The sequence below is a fragment of the Pan paniscus genome, chromosome 7, assembly GCF_029289425.2.
Source record: "Pan paniscus chromosome 7, NHGRI_mPanPan1-v2.0_pri, whole genome shotgun sequence".
NCBI classification, from domain to species: domain Eukaryota; kingdom Metazoa; phylum Chordata; class Mammalia; order Primates; family Hominidae; genus Pan; species Pan paniscus.
In genome coordinates, this window is record NC_073256.2 from 83,358,171 (window position 1) to 83,376,524 (window position 18,354).

The 18,354-nt window shown below is 42.7% G+C and overlaps 1 protein-coding gene across 1 annotated transcript in view; it reads right to left on the reverse strand.

Moving 5' to 3' along the window:
• Positions 1–18,354, reverse strand: part of CPA6 (carboxypeptidase A6) — a 324,809-nt gene that overhangs the window by 202,385 nt on the left and 104,070 nt on the right. Inside the window, exon 2 of the mRNA XM_003831348.6 lies at positions 464–539. Within this exon, the coding sequence (XP_003831396.2) occupies positions 464–539 (76 nt within the window). The remainder of the gene's footprint in view (positions 1–463; positions 540–18,354) is intronic.

Below are 18,354 nucleotides of genomic sequence, written 5' to 3' on the forward strand. Positions count from 1 at the left end.
ACAGGCATGAGCCACTGCACACAGCCAGAAAATTTTTGAGTAGCCTTAAATATCCTTTAAAAGCTCTTTCGGCTGGGCGCGGTGGCTCATGGCTGTAATGCCAGCACTTTGAGAGGCTGAGGCGGGTGGATCACGAGGTCAGGAGTTCGACACCAGCCTGGCCAGCATAGTGAAAGCCCGTCTCTACTAAGAGGCAGGAGAATTGCTTGAACCCGGGAGGTGGAGGCTGCAGTGAGCCGAGATCGCACCACTGCACCCCAGCTTGGACAACAGAGTGAGACTTTGTTTCAAATAAAATAAAATAAAACAAAACAAAACAAAATAAAATAAAAGCTCTTTCAAGTTATCTCCTTAGCCTTTACTTTCTTGGCTAATAAATTCCAATTATTCAATTCCAGTCAGCAAATCCCTGTAAACACTCCACAAGCACAATTCCACCATAAGTGTGTAGATGCTCTATTACCTTAAGTTGATAGGATATTTTCTTCAGTGCATATGCTTCCTCTTCTGTTTTGGGAATAAATCTTATCACTTTATCACTACAAGATAAGAAAAGAAAGATGATAATTACTTTTCGAAAATAAAGATATTAGTCATCTCTTTCTTACCTCTTAAAAAACTGCCTCTGCATTTAAGAAGAAAAACAGTGAAACTTTTCACTGGCCCAGTAAGTATTTTATCCAATGTATTCTCTGATTGCATTGTTCTTTTCTTCTTGTCTTAAAGCTATTTGGTGTTTCATCAGCTTTTGAAGATTACAAACTCACATTTAATGTTATAAATGCAGAAAAAGGCCAAAAACACAAGAAGAGTGGCAACGAGGGACAGGAACTTTCATGAGCTGCTCAGAGCAGATACCAAGAAGGAAAATTTCTGATGACAGAAGAAAGAAAAGTCATTCTTTTTTTAAACATAATGCTGAAAAGGAATGTGACTTTCAGTGAGAGGATGTGAAATCCACACACTAGGGAAAGCTTCTGGTTTGAATTCTTCCCACATGGAGAACAGTAAGGAGAAGCCCATCTCTATAGGGCATCTCATTTCTCTGGTACAGAGCTTCCCACCTGGCTTGTGGGGCCAAACAAGAGGGCCGTCGGCGTTAGACACTGATGGCTGTAAATTTTTTAGTGATACAAATTAAAAATCAATGTTTACAACTGTTACCAAAACACCAGGGGTTTGGTCTAGGTCCTGCTGCTTTCTGCACATAAAGCAATCACTGAGAAGATGATTATTACCAAGAAAGAAGGCTTTAATCAGGTGCTGCAGCCAGGGAGATGGGAGCTCAGTCTCAAATCCATCTCCCTGATGGACAAAAACTACAGGTGTGTATAGCAGGGAAGAAATGTAACAATGTGTACCAAGCAGAAACTAGGGAGGAGCAAGAAAGCAATCATAATGAATGAGGGGTCTTGCATCTCACTGTCAGGATGTGATCTGGTGAGTTTCTTTCAGTTCTTTGATACTTTTTGATAGGCCTGAAGGTCACTTTCTGAGGAAGGAACTCAGATAAAACAAATATAAGTTTCAATCTTTAAGACCAGAAGAATCCACCTGTGTTTATCAAAAAAAATCTCTATAGGACTACTGGGTCAGTTTCACAACCACAAAGGTTTTACCACAGTTGAAATTATATTTGAACACAATATAAGGTTCTTTCTGTAAAGGTCCTGAATTACCTAAGATGACTTAAGGTGTTGCTGTGTCTGTCAGAAAGTTTCTCTTTGGGGGCCTTGTCTCCCAGGTGTGCCAGAAAAGTAGTCTATCAATTTTTAGGTGTGTCATGATGAGGACAGGTTGGGAAGCACAGCTCTAGCACATAATAATCACAACTATTCAATGTCTTTTGCATAGAGTAGATGCTTATTAAATATTAATGGATTGGCATAAAGGAGATTGCTGAGAGTAATTGGCTTCCAGATGAAATATAAAGGAAAAACTAAGTAAATAAAGCACAGTAGGAATTAATATTTTTCATAACTCTCTATGGCATTTTACAATGATTAAAGATAAGGTAGAATATTATTAATAGAATATAAAGCAGAAAACAAAAACTCTACTGTTTCACCTACAACTTGTCTCTCCAACCCCAAAGGTGCACCAGGAATAAGAATGGAATTTGCATGATTTTCTGTCATTTTACTTCTTAGATGATGATATGATTTGGATTGTGTCCCCACCCAAATCTCATGTCAAATTGGAGGAGGGGCTTGGTGGAAGGTGATTGGTTCATGGGGGCATATTTTCCCCTTGTTGTTCTCGTGATAGTGAGTGATTTCTCACAAGATCTGATGGTTTAAAAGTGTATGTCACCTCCTTCTTTGCTCCCTCTTTCTCCTGCCACCATGTGGAGGTCCCTGCTTCCCCTTCTGCTATGATTGTAAGTTTCCTGAGGCCTCCCAGGCATGCATTCTGTTAAGCCTGTGGAACTGTGAGTCGATTAAATCTATTTTCTTCATAAATTACCCAGTCTCAGGTATTTCTTTACAGTGGTGTGAGAGTGGGCTAATACAGATGGATAGCAGTTTCCAAGATGAAGTAAGGCTATTATGGAGGGCATCAGATCCCTAGAGATACTTCTGGACTTGCTGGGCAATGATTTTTTAGGGCTTTTGTGTTTATTTCCAATCATGATAGCTTTATTATTTCAAATGATCCTGTAATAGCTCCTTTAGGCCTATGAATAAAAAGGCCCTTGGCTTGCTGATAATAAATTACTGTTTTATGGACTGCTACTCTAACAGAACTTTACAGCTTTGATTTCCTCAAAATCACACAAACCACCTCTCAGTATCAATGTCATGAAGTTCATATTTCTGGAAAGAATAAAAGAAAGTACCGGGAAAAAATTATCAAGTCACTGTAAAACAAATCTAAATATAACCTTTGGAATTTAAATGTAACCACATCTCTTCTCTTTTCTGATATACATTTCTCTGACCTGTGTTTTTCCTGGATTCATCATACCCTGGCCTTTCTCATCTGACCCAATACAATTCTTGGCAGAGAAAGCAAGCTCGGCTGGGTGATATGGCTGTTTTTGATGGATGGATCACTTGACAGCTTGCTGAAAAACACCTCCATCTGGGGCCTTGTCAGCTCCTCAAGAGTGCAAGAAAAGCAATCTGTAGCTGTTTTACAGCCATGAGAATAACTTTTTTTTTTTTTAAAGATGGATAATTCAACCTGGCAATCAGTTCCTCTTCTGCAAATAAGTACAGGATACAAAGAAACTACCCTTGGGATTATTTAACCCTGAAAGTGATTGCTCAAATCCAGTTTTCTCATTTTTGTTACAAAAAGTTCACTTCATCCCAGCCTTTAGGAATTCTCAGGTGTGACTTTAGAAATGAATTTATTACTGTTTGATAACTTATCAAAGGACAGAGAATAAGGAAGGCAATGTAGAAAGACCCATGAAATGTCATACTGTTTTGTGAACCAGTAAATTATATTGATGGAATGACGGGTAACCAAAGCCCAACAAGAGCTCTTTATTCAGCATGTGAAAACCACATGACCCCCAAATGCCCTGTTTGTTTCACCAAACAAAAAGCTTACTCTCCCTAAATCTGATAGCTAGTGTTTTTTGAAGTGGTGAGTAATTTGGTGCTAGAAACAGGGAAGTTTCAGGTAGTCTACTGGAACTTAGAAAAACTAACCATGCAAAACTATCAGAGGAGGTGAGTTTAGAGGCTTTTCCTTATAACTTATCAGGTTTTTTTTTTTTTTTTTAACTGTTAGGTGGTAACATCAACTTAAGACCCTTTGGCTACCCTTTGGGGTTAAGATGAGGGAATCAAAGAATTGAATATGGGTTGAGGTTAGAAAGACTACTGGGCAAACAGCTGCTCGTATGCACATATATTTCTAACTTAGCCTATATAAAGTTGTCCAAAGAAAGACAGCATAAGCATTTTTAATTTTAGTTTAAGGATGTCTTATAGAGGAAGCAGGACATCCCAGATTAGTCTCCCAGGAATTACTAACACTTATTAATCCATGATATGCTTACATTTTGTTCCTTTGCCCTACAAGACAAATGAGGTTATGTAGCTATAAAGCCCACGTTGAGTTTGGTTGTGAGTTTGACTAATAATCCTGCTGTACAGTAGCAACCACATGAATAAGACAATAGTAAATAAATGTAATCAGTTCAAAAAGTATTACCGAATGCCTTCTGAGCATGTATGCACCTACAGAAAATTCAGAAAGGGAACACGATCTCCAACTCTATATTATGTCTGGGTCTCAGTTTCTTCACTGGAGGAGTGAGGGATGATCTCCCAGCTGCCTTCCAACATGGTGAAAACCCATCTCTACTAAAAATACAAAAATTAGCTGGGCATGGTGGTGTGTGCCTGTAGTCCCAGCTACTTAGGAGGCTGAGGCAGGAGAATGGCTTGAACCTGGGAGGCGGAGATTGCAGTGAGCGAGACTGAGCCACTGCACTCCAGCCTGGGTGACAGAGCGAGACTCCGTCTTAAAAAAAAAAAAAGTTCTAAGACTGTGTTGCCTGGGTTTGACACCTCCCATATTGATTGCCATTCTTCTGTGCCTTGACTGTGCAGCAGCTAAGGAAGAGTATCTCTGTCCTCTAGGCAACCCGAAAGTCCTGTTGAAAGACAGAGATGTGAAGCTTCAGATGTTTCCTTGTGGCTCCTGGCATGACCTTTCGCAACTGATTCCATTATGAAATCCTAAACTTCTTTGTACGTTACAGAATTTACGAACCTACACTTGTGAAAATTAAAATATTACAGAGCATATAAAATGACAAAGTTCTCTTCCAACTCCAAGCCTTCTATCTTCCCTTTGTAGCCACTGTTAACAGTTTCTGGTGTATCACTCTGAACTCTTTTCTGCATTAATACACATACACGCAGTGTTTGTTTTACAGCATTTTGTAACACTAATTTGCTTTTATCTTTTACTTCATATGTTGGTTTTAAAATATAATAAGTTCTTGATTAACATCAATGATAAGTTCTTGGAAATTGTGACTTCACGTGAAACAGTGTATAACAAAACCGATTTTACCATAAACTAACTGATAGAAGCAAGTTAAGTTCCTATGGGCATATTTCTGGTCATGAAAAAATCACCAGGCCGTGTGCAGTGGCTCATGCCTGTAATACCAGCACTTTGGGAGGCCGAGGCAGGTGGATCACAAGATCAAGAGATTGAGACAATCCTGGCCAACATGGCAAAACCCCATCTCTACTAAAAATACAAAAATTATCTGGGTGTGGTGGCACATGCCTGTGGTCCCAGCTACTCTGGAGGCTAAGGCAGGAGAATCGCTTGAACCTGGCAGGCAGAAGTTGCAGTGAGCTGAGATCATGCCACTGCACTCCAGCCTGATGACAGAGTGAGACTCCATCTCGAAACAAACTAACAAAAAAACCCCCAAAAAAACAAACAAAAAAATCACCAAATTTCTAAATAAAGATAGCTGGGTGTGGTGACTCATACCTGCAATTCCAGAACTTGGGAGGCTGAGGTAGGAGAATAGCTTGAGGCCAGAAGTTTGAGACCAACCTGGACAACACAGTGAGACCCTATCTCCGCAAAAATAAATAAATAAATAAATAAATAAATAAATAAATAAATAAATAGCTGGGCATCGTGGCACATACATATAGTCCCAGCTACCTGGGAGGCTGAGGCAGGAGGATCACTCAGGCTAAGGAGCTGGAGGCTGCAGTGAGCTATGATCAAGGCATTTTGTCCAGCCTGGGTGACATAATGAGACCCTGTCTCAAAAAAAAAAAAAAAAAAAAAAAAGACCCAAAGTACTTCTAATATTAAACATTGAAATAAATGTGAACTATATATACATTTAAGAAAAATTAATAAAGACAAGTAAGATTATGTACTCAATTTTTGGTGAATCTGTGAGGGATAGTGGTTGTTGCAGTGGTGGGTTAAATCAAGGAATAGATGTTTGCAAAGCTAAAATATGAACCCCTGTTCCCAACATGCAGTTCAAACAAACAATAACAAATATAGTGGGTTTGCTGAGGGCTTTTGTACTGCATCATTTATTGTCATGGCTTTGTATGATTTTGCCTATGAGTTTTTATTTTACAATACTTTTTATTCATTCCTGGCTGGGCGTGGTGGCTCACACCTGTAATCCCAGTACTTTGGGAGGCCGAGGTGGGTGGATCACGAGGTCAGGAGATCGAGACCATCTTGGCTAACACAGTGAAACTCTGTCTTTACTAAAAATACAAAAATTAGCTGGGCGTAGTGGCAGACATCTATAGCACCAGCTACTCGGGAGGCTGAGGCAGGAGAATGGCGTGAACCTGGGAGGCGGAACTTGTAGTGAGCCGAGATTGCACCACCGCACTCCAGTCCAGGCGACAGAGTGAGACTCTGTCTCAATTAAAATAATAATAATAATAATAATAATAATAATAATTTGTATTCATTCCTTAATTCATTTTCCAACCCACTTATTCTAGTTCAGGGTCATGAGTGGCCGGAGCTTGTCCCTGCAGCTCAGGACACAAAGTGGAAACTGACTCTGGATAGGACGCCATCCATTACAGGGTACACTCACATACCCATGCTCACTCAGCCTGGGACCATGTAGACATGCTGATGAACCTAACAGGTGCAGCTTTGGGATGTGGGGGGAAACTGAGTACCTAAAGAAAACCCACACAGACATGGGGAGAACATGCCAACTCCTCACAGACAGTGGCCCTGGTGGGAATTGATTTTTTTTTTTCTTGTCAAAGTTATAGCAAAATGATGTTGAATGAAAAACAATGTTATTCTAGGACCTGCTGTACCACCTTTTAAAGAAATGGCTGGATTTTATATGCTAATGAGAGGTGACAGTGTGCTGGCAGCCCTTGCTCCCTCTCGGTGCCTCCTCGGCCTCAATGCCCACTCTGGCCATGCTTGAGGAACCCTTCAGCCCGCTGCTGCTCTGTGGGAGCCACTCTTTGGGCTGGCCGAGGCCGGAGCTGGCTCCCTCTGCTTGAGGGGATGTGTGGGGGGAGAGGCACGGGCAGGAACCAGGGCTGCGCACGGTGCTAGTGGGCCAGTGCGAATTCCGGGTGGCTGCAGGCTCCGCGGCCCCGCGCTTTGATCAGCCAGCTGGCGCTGCCAGCCCAGGGCAGTGAGAGGCTTACCACCTGGGCCAGCAGCTGTGGAGGGTGCACCGGGTCCTCCAGCAGTGCCGGCCCACTGGTGCCATGCTTGAATTCTTGCCAGGCCTCAGCTGCCTCCCCGAGGGGCAGGGCTTGGGACCTGCAGCCCGCCATGACTGAGCCCCGCTCCCCTACTCCTGCGTGGCCCAAGCCTCCCCAACATGCGTGGCCCCCTACTCCACAGCGCCTGGTCCCATCGACCACCCAAGGGCTGAGGAGTGCGGGTGCATGGTGCAGAACTGGCGGGCAGCTCCGCCCGCGGCCCCGGCATGGGATCTACTAGGCAAAGCCAGCTGGGCTCCTGAGCTGGGTGGGGACTTGGAGAACTTTTATGTCTAGCTGGAGGATTGCATATGCGCCAATCAGCACTCTGTGTCTACCTCTGGGTTTTTGGATGCACCAATCAGGACTCTGTATCTAGCTAATCTGGTGGGGACTTGGAGGACTTTTATGTCTAGCTAGAGGATTGTAAATGCACCATTCAGCACTCTGTGTCTAGCTAAAAGATTGTAAACGCACCAATCAGCACTGTGTCTAGCTCAAGGTTTGTAAACACACCAATCAGTGCTCTGTGTCTAGCTAATCTAGTGGGGACTTGGAGAACTTTTGTGTCTAGCTAAAGGATTGTAAATGCACCAATCAGCACTCTGTGTCTAGCTCAAGGTTTGTAAATGCACCAATCAGTGCTCTGTGTCTAGCTAATCTAGTGGGGACTTGGAGAACTTTCCTGTCTAGCTCAAGGTTCATAAATGCACCAATCAGCACCGTCAAAATGGACCAATCAGCTCTCTGTAAAATGGACCAATCAGCTCTCTGTAAAATGGACCAATCAGCAGGATGTGGGTGGGGCCAGATAAGGGAATAAAAGCAGGCTGTGAGCCAGCAGCGGCAACCTACTAGGGTTCTCTTCCACCCTGTCTAAACTTTGTTCTTTTATTGTTTGCAGTAACACTTGCTGGTGCTCACTCTTTGGGTCTGCACTGCCTTTATGAGCTGTGACACTCACTGCGAAGATCTGCAGCTTCACTTCTGTGGCCAGCGAGATCATGAACCCACCGGGAGGAATGAACAACTCCAGACGCGCCACCTTAAGAGCTGTAACACTCACAGCAAAGGTCTGCAGCTTCACTCCTGAAGCCAGCGAGACCACGAACCCACCAGAAGGAAAAACCTCTGAACATGTCCGAACATCAGAAGGAACAACTCCAGACACACCACCTTTAAGAACTGTAACACTCACCGCGAGGGTCCGTGGCTTCATTCTTGAAGTCAGTGAGACCAAGAACCCACCAATTCTGGACACATTAATGTTTTATTTCAGAGTTTTATAACTGTATTCATAAGGAAGCATTTAAAAAAAAAACTTTTTGTAAACCTTTAAAAAATGATGCTCTGTGTGTGTGTGTGTGTGTGTTTTCTCAGAGACAGTCTCGCTCTGTCATGCAGGCTGGAGTGCAGGGGCATGATCACAGCTCACTGTAACCTCGAACTTGTGAGCTCAAGTGATCCTCCTACCTCAGCCTTCCAAGTAGCTGGGACTACAGGTGAGCACTACCCTGCCCAGCTAATTAAAAACTTTTTTTTAAAGAAATGGGGTCTTACTATGTTGCCCAGGCTACTCTCAAACTCCTGGACTCAATTGATCCTCCCACCTCAGCCTCCTGAGTAGCTGGGACTACAGGTGTGTGCCACAACGCCCAGCTAATTAAAAAAAAATTTTTTTTAGAGATTTTTTCTCAGTATGTTGCCCAGGCTACTCTCGAACTCCTGGACTCAAGTAATCCTCCTACCTTGGCTTCCCAAAGTGCTGGGCTTACAGGTATGAGCCACTGTACCAAGCCTCATGTTTTAATATGTGATGTTCTCATTGATGTTCAGATCTAATAGTTGACAATTGAGTTTTTAGTCGTTCTTTACTAGAGAGCTATTTTGAAGAATGTTAAAAAATATATCAAGCAGTGAGATGTATTTTGGGTGGGAAGAATTATTTTTGTTACTGTTTTATTATCTTGAAGTAAGAGAAGGTGGCCCATATGATATCTACTTTGTAGACTTCGTTGCATTGGTATTTATGACCTAATATGTATTCAAGTTCTAGAAATAGTGCACAAATATTTGAAAAGAATATCTTTCGTATATAAAAAGGTCTATATATACCTATTAAGCATATTGATTATATGATTTTCATTTTCTCTGTCCTTATTTTTCTGATGAATTTGACAATTTGAGCCAATTTTACTCAATATACCTACTATAATTTTGGATTTTTCAATTTACTTTTGAATATAAAAACTTTTGATTCATATATTTTGATGTTTGTAACTGTATATAAGCTCAAGACTACTACATCTTCTGGACAGAATAAAACTTTTACTCCTATAAAGTTTCCTTAGAAAAACTCTTCTTTGTTTTATTTTATGCTCTTTATCCTAAATTCCATTTTTTCCCCATAGGATTGCCACTCCTGCTTTCTTTTTGTTTGCCTGGCATTTTTAACTGGAAATTTCACTTATTCACATTAATTGTAATACATAATATATGTGACTTTATTCTTATAATTTTTATTTTTTGTTTGTTGTAGGTTCTTATTGCCCTTTTCTTCCTCTTTCTTGGATTAATCAATTTTCTGGGCCGGGCGCGTTGGCTCACGCCTGTAATCCCAGCACTTTGGGAGGCCAAGGCGGGTGGATCACGAGGTCAGGAGATCGAGACCATCATGGCTAACATGGTGAAACCCCGTCTCTATTAAAAATACAAAAAATTAGCCGGGCGTGGTGGCGGGCGCCTGTAGTCCCAGCTACTCGGGAGGCTGAGGCAGGAGAATGGCGTGAACCCGGGAGGCGGAGCTTGCAGTGAGCAGAGATCGCGCCACTGCACTCCAGCCTGGGCGACAGAGCGAGACTCCGTCTCAAAAAAAAAAAAAAAAAATCAATTTTCTTCGTCAGATTTTTCTTACCTAGTGGTTTGCAAGTTATGCACCTTCTGTGTATTAGTGATTTTTTCGTATTTTACAAACATACTTTGAGACACCGTTTTCTTCATGTCTAGAATGTCTTTGTAATTTGTCCCCTTGAACAAGATAAGACCTTAAGAATCTTTTTTTCTCTATCCTTCTCCCCCAAATGTTTTCCTCCTTCTTTGCTCCATGTTTTGTTAAAATCATCTGGAATTTTTGTTGCATATTGTGTCTAAGTGCGGATATGTGAATTGTTTCCCCTTGAAGTTCATATGTTGAAGTCCTAACTCCCTCAATCCAAGAATGTGACTGCATTTGAAGATAGGGTCTTCAAAGACGGAATTGAATTAAAATGACATCATTAGGGTGTTTTTCCTAATCCACTAGTGTTAAAAACACTTAAACTTCAGATATTTCATTTTTTTCATTCCTTTCTCCAAGTCACTGGATTTAATTACTATTATTATTATTAATATTATTATTTATTTGTTTTTTTTTGAGACGGAGTCTCGCTCTGTCGCCCAGGCTGGAGTGCAGTGGCACTATCTCGGCTCACTACAAGCTCCGCCTCCCGCGTTCTCGCATTCTCCTGCCTCAGCCTCCCGAGTAGCTGGGACTACAGGCGCCCGCTACCACGCCCGGCTAATTTTTTGTATTTTTAGTGGAGACAGGGTTTCACCGTGTTAGCCAGGATGGTCTCCATCTCCTGACCTTGTGATCAGCCCGCCTCATCCTCCCAAAGTGCTGGGATTACAGGCGTGAGCCACACTGGATTTATTTTGTAGGATCCACTTCCTTCTTCACTTTGCGGGGAGAAAGAGTAAGGTTAGATTACAATCTGGGCTCCACCACTTGATGTGTGCCCTTGGCCAAAATGCTTAAACACTTAGAGCCAATGAGTTCTAACCCTTAAATTGAGGGGAAGGACCAATGAACCACTGCATATTTTTTTTTGTGAAAATTATTTCATCCAGCACATTTATGAAGGTTACATTATGTTCCAGGCACAGTGGTAGATGCCAGGGAGACAGCAGTTCCTGCTGGTGATGAGTTTATAGTCACAATGCCTGTGAGATATCGTCTGGGAAATACCTAATTTATAGTCTCTCAATACTTAGTAGCTAGTGTCATTACTTTTACAGGAAAATATTCTTCTAGTTCTTTTTTTAGAAATGGTCTCACTCTGTTGCCCAGGCTGGAGTACAGTGGTACCATCATGACTCACTGCAGCCTCAACCTCTCAGGCTCAAGCATCCTCCTGTCTCAGCCTCCCAGGTAGCTAGAACAACAGGTGTGAACCACTATGCCCTGCTATTTTTTAAAAAAAATTTTGTAGACAGGGTCTTGTTATGTTGCCCAGGCTGTTCTCTAACTCCTGCACTCAACTGATCCTTCCACCTCGGCCTCTTAAAGTGTTGGGTTTACAGGCATGAGCCATTGCACCCAGCCTAGAACTTAAAGCACTGATAACATGCTTTTCCAAGTTTGCTCCACTGTGAACACCACAAAAAACATGACACAATTTGATTCCGAATACATTCAACCTTTTTGTTGTTGCTGCTGGCATTTTTTCTTGCCCTTTGCATGGATATTTGAACCTAATCTCTGATCAGTGCCTTAATTTGGGATTTACTGTTTTCTCTCTGCTCAGGCAGCTCTTTGGCATCTGAGAAATGCACATATTGGATGGTCTCATTTTCTACAATGGTAACTGGGGATATGGAACACTTTATATAAAAGAAAAAGGGGCTGGGCATGGTGGCTCATGCCTGTAATCCCAGCACTTTGGGAGGCCAAGGAGGGGGGATCACCTGAGGTCAGGAGTTTGAGACCAGCCTGACCAACATGGTGAAACCCCGTCTCTACTAAAAATACAAAATTAGCTGGGCATGGTGGTGCATGCCTCTAATCCCAGCTACTTGGGAGGCTGAGGCAGAAGAATCACTTGAACCTGGGAGGTGGAGGTTGCAGTGAGCCAAGATCATGCCACTGCACTCCAGCCTGGGCAACAAAGAGTGAAACTCAAAAGAAAAAGAAAAAAATAATGTCAGAGAAAGTCCTGTAGAGATGTTTTCTCTATTGGTATAAGCCACACATGTTCAATTTGTCAATACTTCCAAAGACCAAACTTACCTAGATGTAGTAAAGGATTTCTAATGTTGCCCTTCACAAGGGACCAGAGTAGATGACTGCAGTGATGTTTTTTGCTGCTCCTCCAAATCTATTTTCCTGTCTGAAACCCTAAAAGGACTTTGATTCTGCTGAGATATTCACCCTATCCCCATATCAGAACTGAGTCTCGATTAGCCACTCAGAGCTTGGATATCCCTTAGCAACTTTTGTTGGTTTGGGGGTAGATGTGTGGTATAAATTAGCCCAATCAGATTTAAGGGAAGGATTATTTAAAGGGGGTGGAAGGATTCTCTCTCTTGTTGAATGTAAACAAGCAAATATGCAATTCTGCCTGCCATTGGCAGCCTATAATTATGAGGCAGATTCACCCCAAGCTCACTGTGGACTCTTGAGTAGAGAGACAAAATGAATCTGTGTCTGCAATGATCTTGTTGAATCAACCAACTTTTAAGCTTGTTCTGCTGCTGGACTTCCTGTTGTATAATACATTTTAAAATTATGTAGGGCAGTTTGAGTCAGGTTTTTTCTTGCTTGTAACCAAAAGCACCCTGTAAAACAGTAAGTTTACTTTGGATATTTTTAGAGGAATAAGAGAAACCAATGGAATAATTAAATTCACTGTTAAATCAGTCTTCACAGGTGAGAATATACATATTGGCACTCCTTATTTACTCCCCGAGTCCCTCTCGCTAAAACCTCCCTTTAATTTTGATGGCAGCTTAAAAAACCGTGTGTTTTCAGAAGGAAAGATTTAGGGTACTCCATACTAAGGCTCATCTCATATTCTCAAGGAAAATAGGACAGTTTAAAATATTTGCTGAAATTTATGAAAGCTTGTATCCTGTGGAAAAGTTAATAATAGGATGTTCACTTACTTAAAAAAAATGTCATCCCCGAGCACAAAGAAATCCATTAGGTAATTCCACCTAGAAAAATTAATGTTCACATGCAGATTCTCTATTATAAAGTGCTTGGGTCTCAGAGCTGCATTTCCTTTGTTGAAAGATTATGTTTTGATGCACATGAAAAATTTCATTAAAAAGCAATAAATAAGAGACAACTTGGCAGAACATGCTCTAGAGAGCTAAATGGATTCTCCCTTCTTTGGTTATGGTTTATAGTTGCAATATAAAGGGCTTGGAACATGAAGAATCTCCCTGTGGCAGTTTGCTTAGGACATGAAGATTTAGACTTCACTCTTGCATTAAAGTTAGGCAGAAGTAATGACTTTATTTTTGGTGGTGGTTGTTGCAGTTAATTTAACAGCAGAGAAAAGAAAAACACATAGTCTTCAGAAACCTCACAGCTGGACTTCACTTTATAACAGAAATTTTCTCACGGTAGCTCACATGTAATGGTTGATCAATAAATATTTGCTGAGTTGAATTGAAATTGGCTTTTTGTAAACCACATCATCTTTTAAATGCCTGAAATGGGCTTCCATTATATGCTTTGAGAATTTCTTCTCCCACTAGCATAAATCAGAGAGGAGAAAAAGCAATAACATGTAATAATGTCATGAAATTAATTTCTTATAATAAGATATTATCTTCACTATGTCTCAAGGACTTGCTATATATTGTGTGAAATCATTGTATCACACTTCGATTTAGTTCTTTCTTGTTGTATTTAAGGATGGGACTCAGTCTGAGAAAAATGTTTCCACCGTGGAGAACAAACTATTTATTCAATATTTATCCACGTAGCAAATTATTCCATGCAAGTTTCTGGTGTGAGGAAAAGGGAAAGGAGTTACAAAGCATAGGGGAAAATTTTTCAAAGATGTATAATCTAGTTAGGTACATAAGACAAATAATACCTTATTATTATAAGGTAACGTGGCAACTGTTTCATAAACTACATAGAAAATATGTAGTAAAAAGGTTTAGCTGCAGTGATCAGAGAAAAACACATGAAAAGATTTGATACTTAAAACTAAGAAGATTTGGGGGCTCAGTAGATTGATGGCCATCAGCAATGCATTAGTTTAGTGGTTTTGAAATTAGAGCATATGTAAGATTCACCTAGGAATTTATCTGCCAGCATAATTTGTTGGGCTCAATACCCTGAAATATCCTTCCAGAAGAAAGCCCTTAGTAATGCTAGAAATTTTGTGTGTGTGTGTGTGTGTGCATGCATGCATGTGTGTTTGTGTATGTGGTATATCACTTAATATACAAGAGTGGCAATACAGTAAGAGAAATTCTAGGATGCCCAACACAATGAGTGAAGCTAACACTGGGGCCAGTGGTTATCCTGACTGAGGAGCACCTTGGTAGCCCTTGGATGCCCTAGAGTTTGAGCAAGGTGGGAATTCAGACCACAGACTCCCATGTAAAGCCTTAAAGATAAAACCTTAGTGAAAAGATGACTAGAAAAAAATGCCTTGTGACAGGAGAAAGGAGGAAACTTGTTTGTCTTGAACTTGGCTCTAGGTAGGAAAAATATAGTCAATAGTGAGAATTTAAAACCATAGCTAGCCCTTCAGCAGGATTAGGAATGAAATTCAACCTAAAAAATAAACCTAATAAACCTAGTAAAATTTAAATTGATATGGTCCAAAACCTCCAAACTAAGAATTCGTGTTAAAGTAGTCATCTGGTTAGAAGTTCCCTGTAGTCCTCACTGTGGTGTGCTGCTCAAATCACTCCTGCAGAACAGAGGTCTTCATTGTCCTGGCTGCAAAGTATTGCCTGCTGATGGCTCACAGCTGAGTTCTTCTTAAGCAATTGCTTTTGGCTGAAGGGAAGTGCTTCATCTAAGAGGAAGACCACTCCCCCAGGGGCAGCGTATGCTGAGGTGCAAAGGCCTGGTCCCCTTTCCTCAATTTGAGGCATTACTGAAGGACCAATCCATGGTCCTTTAGAGTTTCCCATGAAAACTGTTGAGATGACATTTCAGTTCAAATCTCCCTCTGTCCTCAGTTTCTTTCATTTCCTTGCAGATGTTGTTTGTGAGAGTACTCCCTAATAAAGTGACTCCATGCAAGCCTCTTTTTCAGAGTCTTTCCTGGGGGACCTTAGCCTGTGATGTGCCCTGCCCCTAGGGTCCCAAAACAAATGCAGATCATTTCTGGAGGAATCTATCTTAAAACCAGGTCTCAAAGTACTCCCATAAAGTTCTAACAAATAGGAGCTTACTATCAAAAATTATAAAGCACATCAGAAAATAAGCTAACAAGAGCAAAAGCCAGTAGAAACAACAAAGAGCAGAATTAGGCCTGTAGAGCCTACCGCTGTTGAAATTGTCAGATAGTGCAGGGGTTGGAAAGTTTTTCTGTAAAGAGCCCCATGGTAAATATTTTAGGTTTGCTGGCCATGCAGTCTCTATTGCTACTGTTATGGGATTCTTAGGGTGTTGCTTCACCAGCTGGAAACCTCTGTGGCCAGTGGTGCCTTTGCCTGAGTTTTGCTTTGGCCTGCTGGGCTTCTTCTGTTCTCTCAGTCTGGCAGGCTGTGCTCGGCTCCTGCTACTGGCCCGGATCCCATGCCTGCCAAGGGTGAGCCAGACATGCAGCTACAAGGGGTATGTGAATGAATGTGGGGTCCAGCTACTGCACACAGCTAGGCACACAGACTGTGCTGGGCCAGGCAGCTGCAGATGCTGGTATGGGCACCAGCTCCCTACAAGGCTGTGGCTGGACAAGGTGTACCATAAGCAGCTTCCACAGCTGACACCAGGGAACATGGTGTGGTGCCCGGAAGCTTGGGATGCCAGGAACTGCAGAGCCCTAAAGAGGGTATCACAGCCTTGGCTTGGGGAGCTCCTAGGTCTGGGCTCCCTGAAGGGCTGCAACTCTTCTCTCCTTTCTTGTCACCCACAACGTGGTGAGCAAGGGGTGTGTTTCAGCCCTATTTGTGTTACAGCTCTTTTAGCCCCACCATTTGGCAGGTCCTGAGTTCTTGTCCTGTGTCCAGGAAGAATGAGGTACACAGACAAGTGTAGGGTGAGTAAGACGAAGAGGAGCTTTATTGAGTGATAGAATAGCTCAGAGGAGACCTATAGTGGGTAGTTCCTCTCTATAGCCAGGGTGTCCTGACAAGTGTTCAGCTCTCAGCAGAGAGGGTAGCTACTCTCTGTAGCTGGTCATCCTGTCTCTTCAGCTCTCAGCAGAGAGGAGACCCTGGGGTGGGTAGCTTCTCTCTGTAGCTGGTCGTCCCATCATCTCCTTGAGTCTGGGGCTTTCATGGGCCTCAGAGGGGAGGAAGTATGTGCCAGTTGGTCCATGGGCAGCCATGGGTGGGCGTGGAAAAGGCACCACAAATTCCCACTCTGGTGTGTGGGACTGGGAGCCTGGCCCCCAGGCTTTGGCTCCCCCCAGCTTGGAGGTGGGGCTTCACCAGGGACCTGCCCCCTTCTGCCCAGGAGCCTGTCTGCCTCCTGCTGCCATTCATGGCACCCAGGCTATTTGTGCCAAGGGGTGCCTGCAGGCCAGCATTGAGCTGCCGTCAATACCCCTTTGGCCTCCCTCCAGTGCTTGTTGGTGCCCAAAATCCAGAGGGGATCGAGGTGGCAGGGAGCTGGCGTGTTAGCGCTGCCCCAAGTGTGCACACATCTGGCCGGGTTTCTAAATTGCCTGGGCTCAGCCTCAACTTTGCTCCATGATTGGAGCAAGAACTAACAGTGGGGAGAAGTCAGACAGCAGGAGCAGGCCCCCGGGAGTGTAGAGATGCCTGGGTCTGCACCTGTGGGTTGGGCGACTGTTGCCGTGCCTGGGAGGGTAGGGGTCCTGCCTGTTCCTGGCTCCCAGGAGCGCAGGGGTGCCTGGGTCTGAGCCTCAGCTTGGGCAGCTATAGTTGCGCCTGGGGAACTCCTGCCCCACCAACTTGAAAGGGGCGGCCCTTCAGCTTGTCCTGGGCTCCCACTTGTCCCCAGCTCCTGCCCACTCTGTGGAGTGTGCAGTCCCAGCCCTACCTCCTCTCTGCATTTTCCCCAGCAGCAGCAGTGGCAGCCCCTGGCCAACCTCACACGAGTGAACCCGACACTCCTGGGGCCAGCCCTGTGAATTCTGGCTGTGCCTTCAGCAGGGTGCTCATGGACTCCTGGGATGCGGCAGGGAGTGAGGTTGAGGCAGCGACAGAGGCTCTGGGCCTGGGAGCACATCCTGCCCAGCCATGCAAGGGTGCGGGTCATGCAGTTGGCTGCCTCAGGGACATGGGGTACAGGGGACCCACCACTGCCACTGCTGCTTGTGCATCTGCTCCTGCTGCCACCACTCATGTCTTCTGCTGCAGCCGGCATGATGGCAGCAGATGCTCCAGATAACCTGCCGCTGCCATCACTACTACTAAATTCTGCCATTACAGAGTGAACCTACCAAGATAAAATTAAACAGACAGCTTTGGCTGGGTTTCAATAAAACATTGTTTGAAAAACAGGTTGGATTGGATTTGGTTGGGCTGGCCTTGGCCTGTGGGCCATAGCTAACAAACACCCTGAGGTGGAGTATAAATATATCATGTAGTATTCTTAGGAAATGAAGGAGGGGATCCAAAATATTACTAATAATCAAGGAACTATAAAATGACCAGACTAAATTTCTAGAATTAAATTATGTAATAAATAAAACTAGAAACTTGATGGACAGGTTAAATAGCAGATTAGATGTACCCAGACAAGGATTAGTGAACCAGAAAGTATAGCTTTAAAAATTATTGAAAGTGAAGTACGGAGTGTAACAAAGGTATAAGCTAAAAAAGAGCAAAGTGTCATGTAAGCTGGAGAGAGTCTATTCTGTTTCTAATCTGCAAACATCATGTTCAGCAGCAAAGTACTCAACACTTTTCTTCAAAGTCAAGAATAAGAAAAGGATGCTATGACCATCATTTGTATTCAATAGAATGAGTGTAAATAAGAACAAAACATAAAAACTAGTGGAACTGGAAAGAAGGAACAAAACTGCCAGTTTTTATAGATGATACAATTAACCACATAGCAAACTTAAAAAAAAAAGTAACAGTTATAAAACTAGTGAGAGAATTAGCATGGTAAAGTAATATATAATTAAAATTTACATCATTTGAATTTCTATACATTAGTAACATACAGAGATTACATACAAATATACAGTTCTCTAAAATGTAAGGTAGCTAGCAA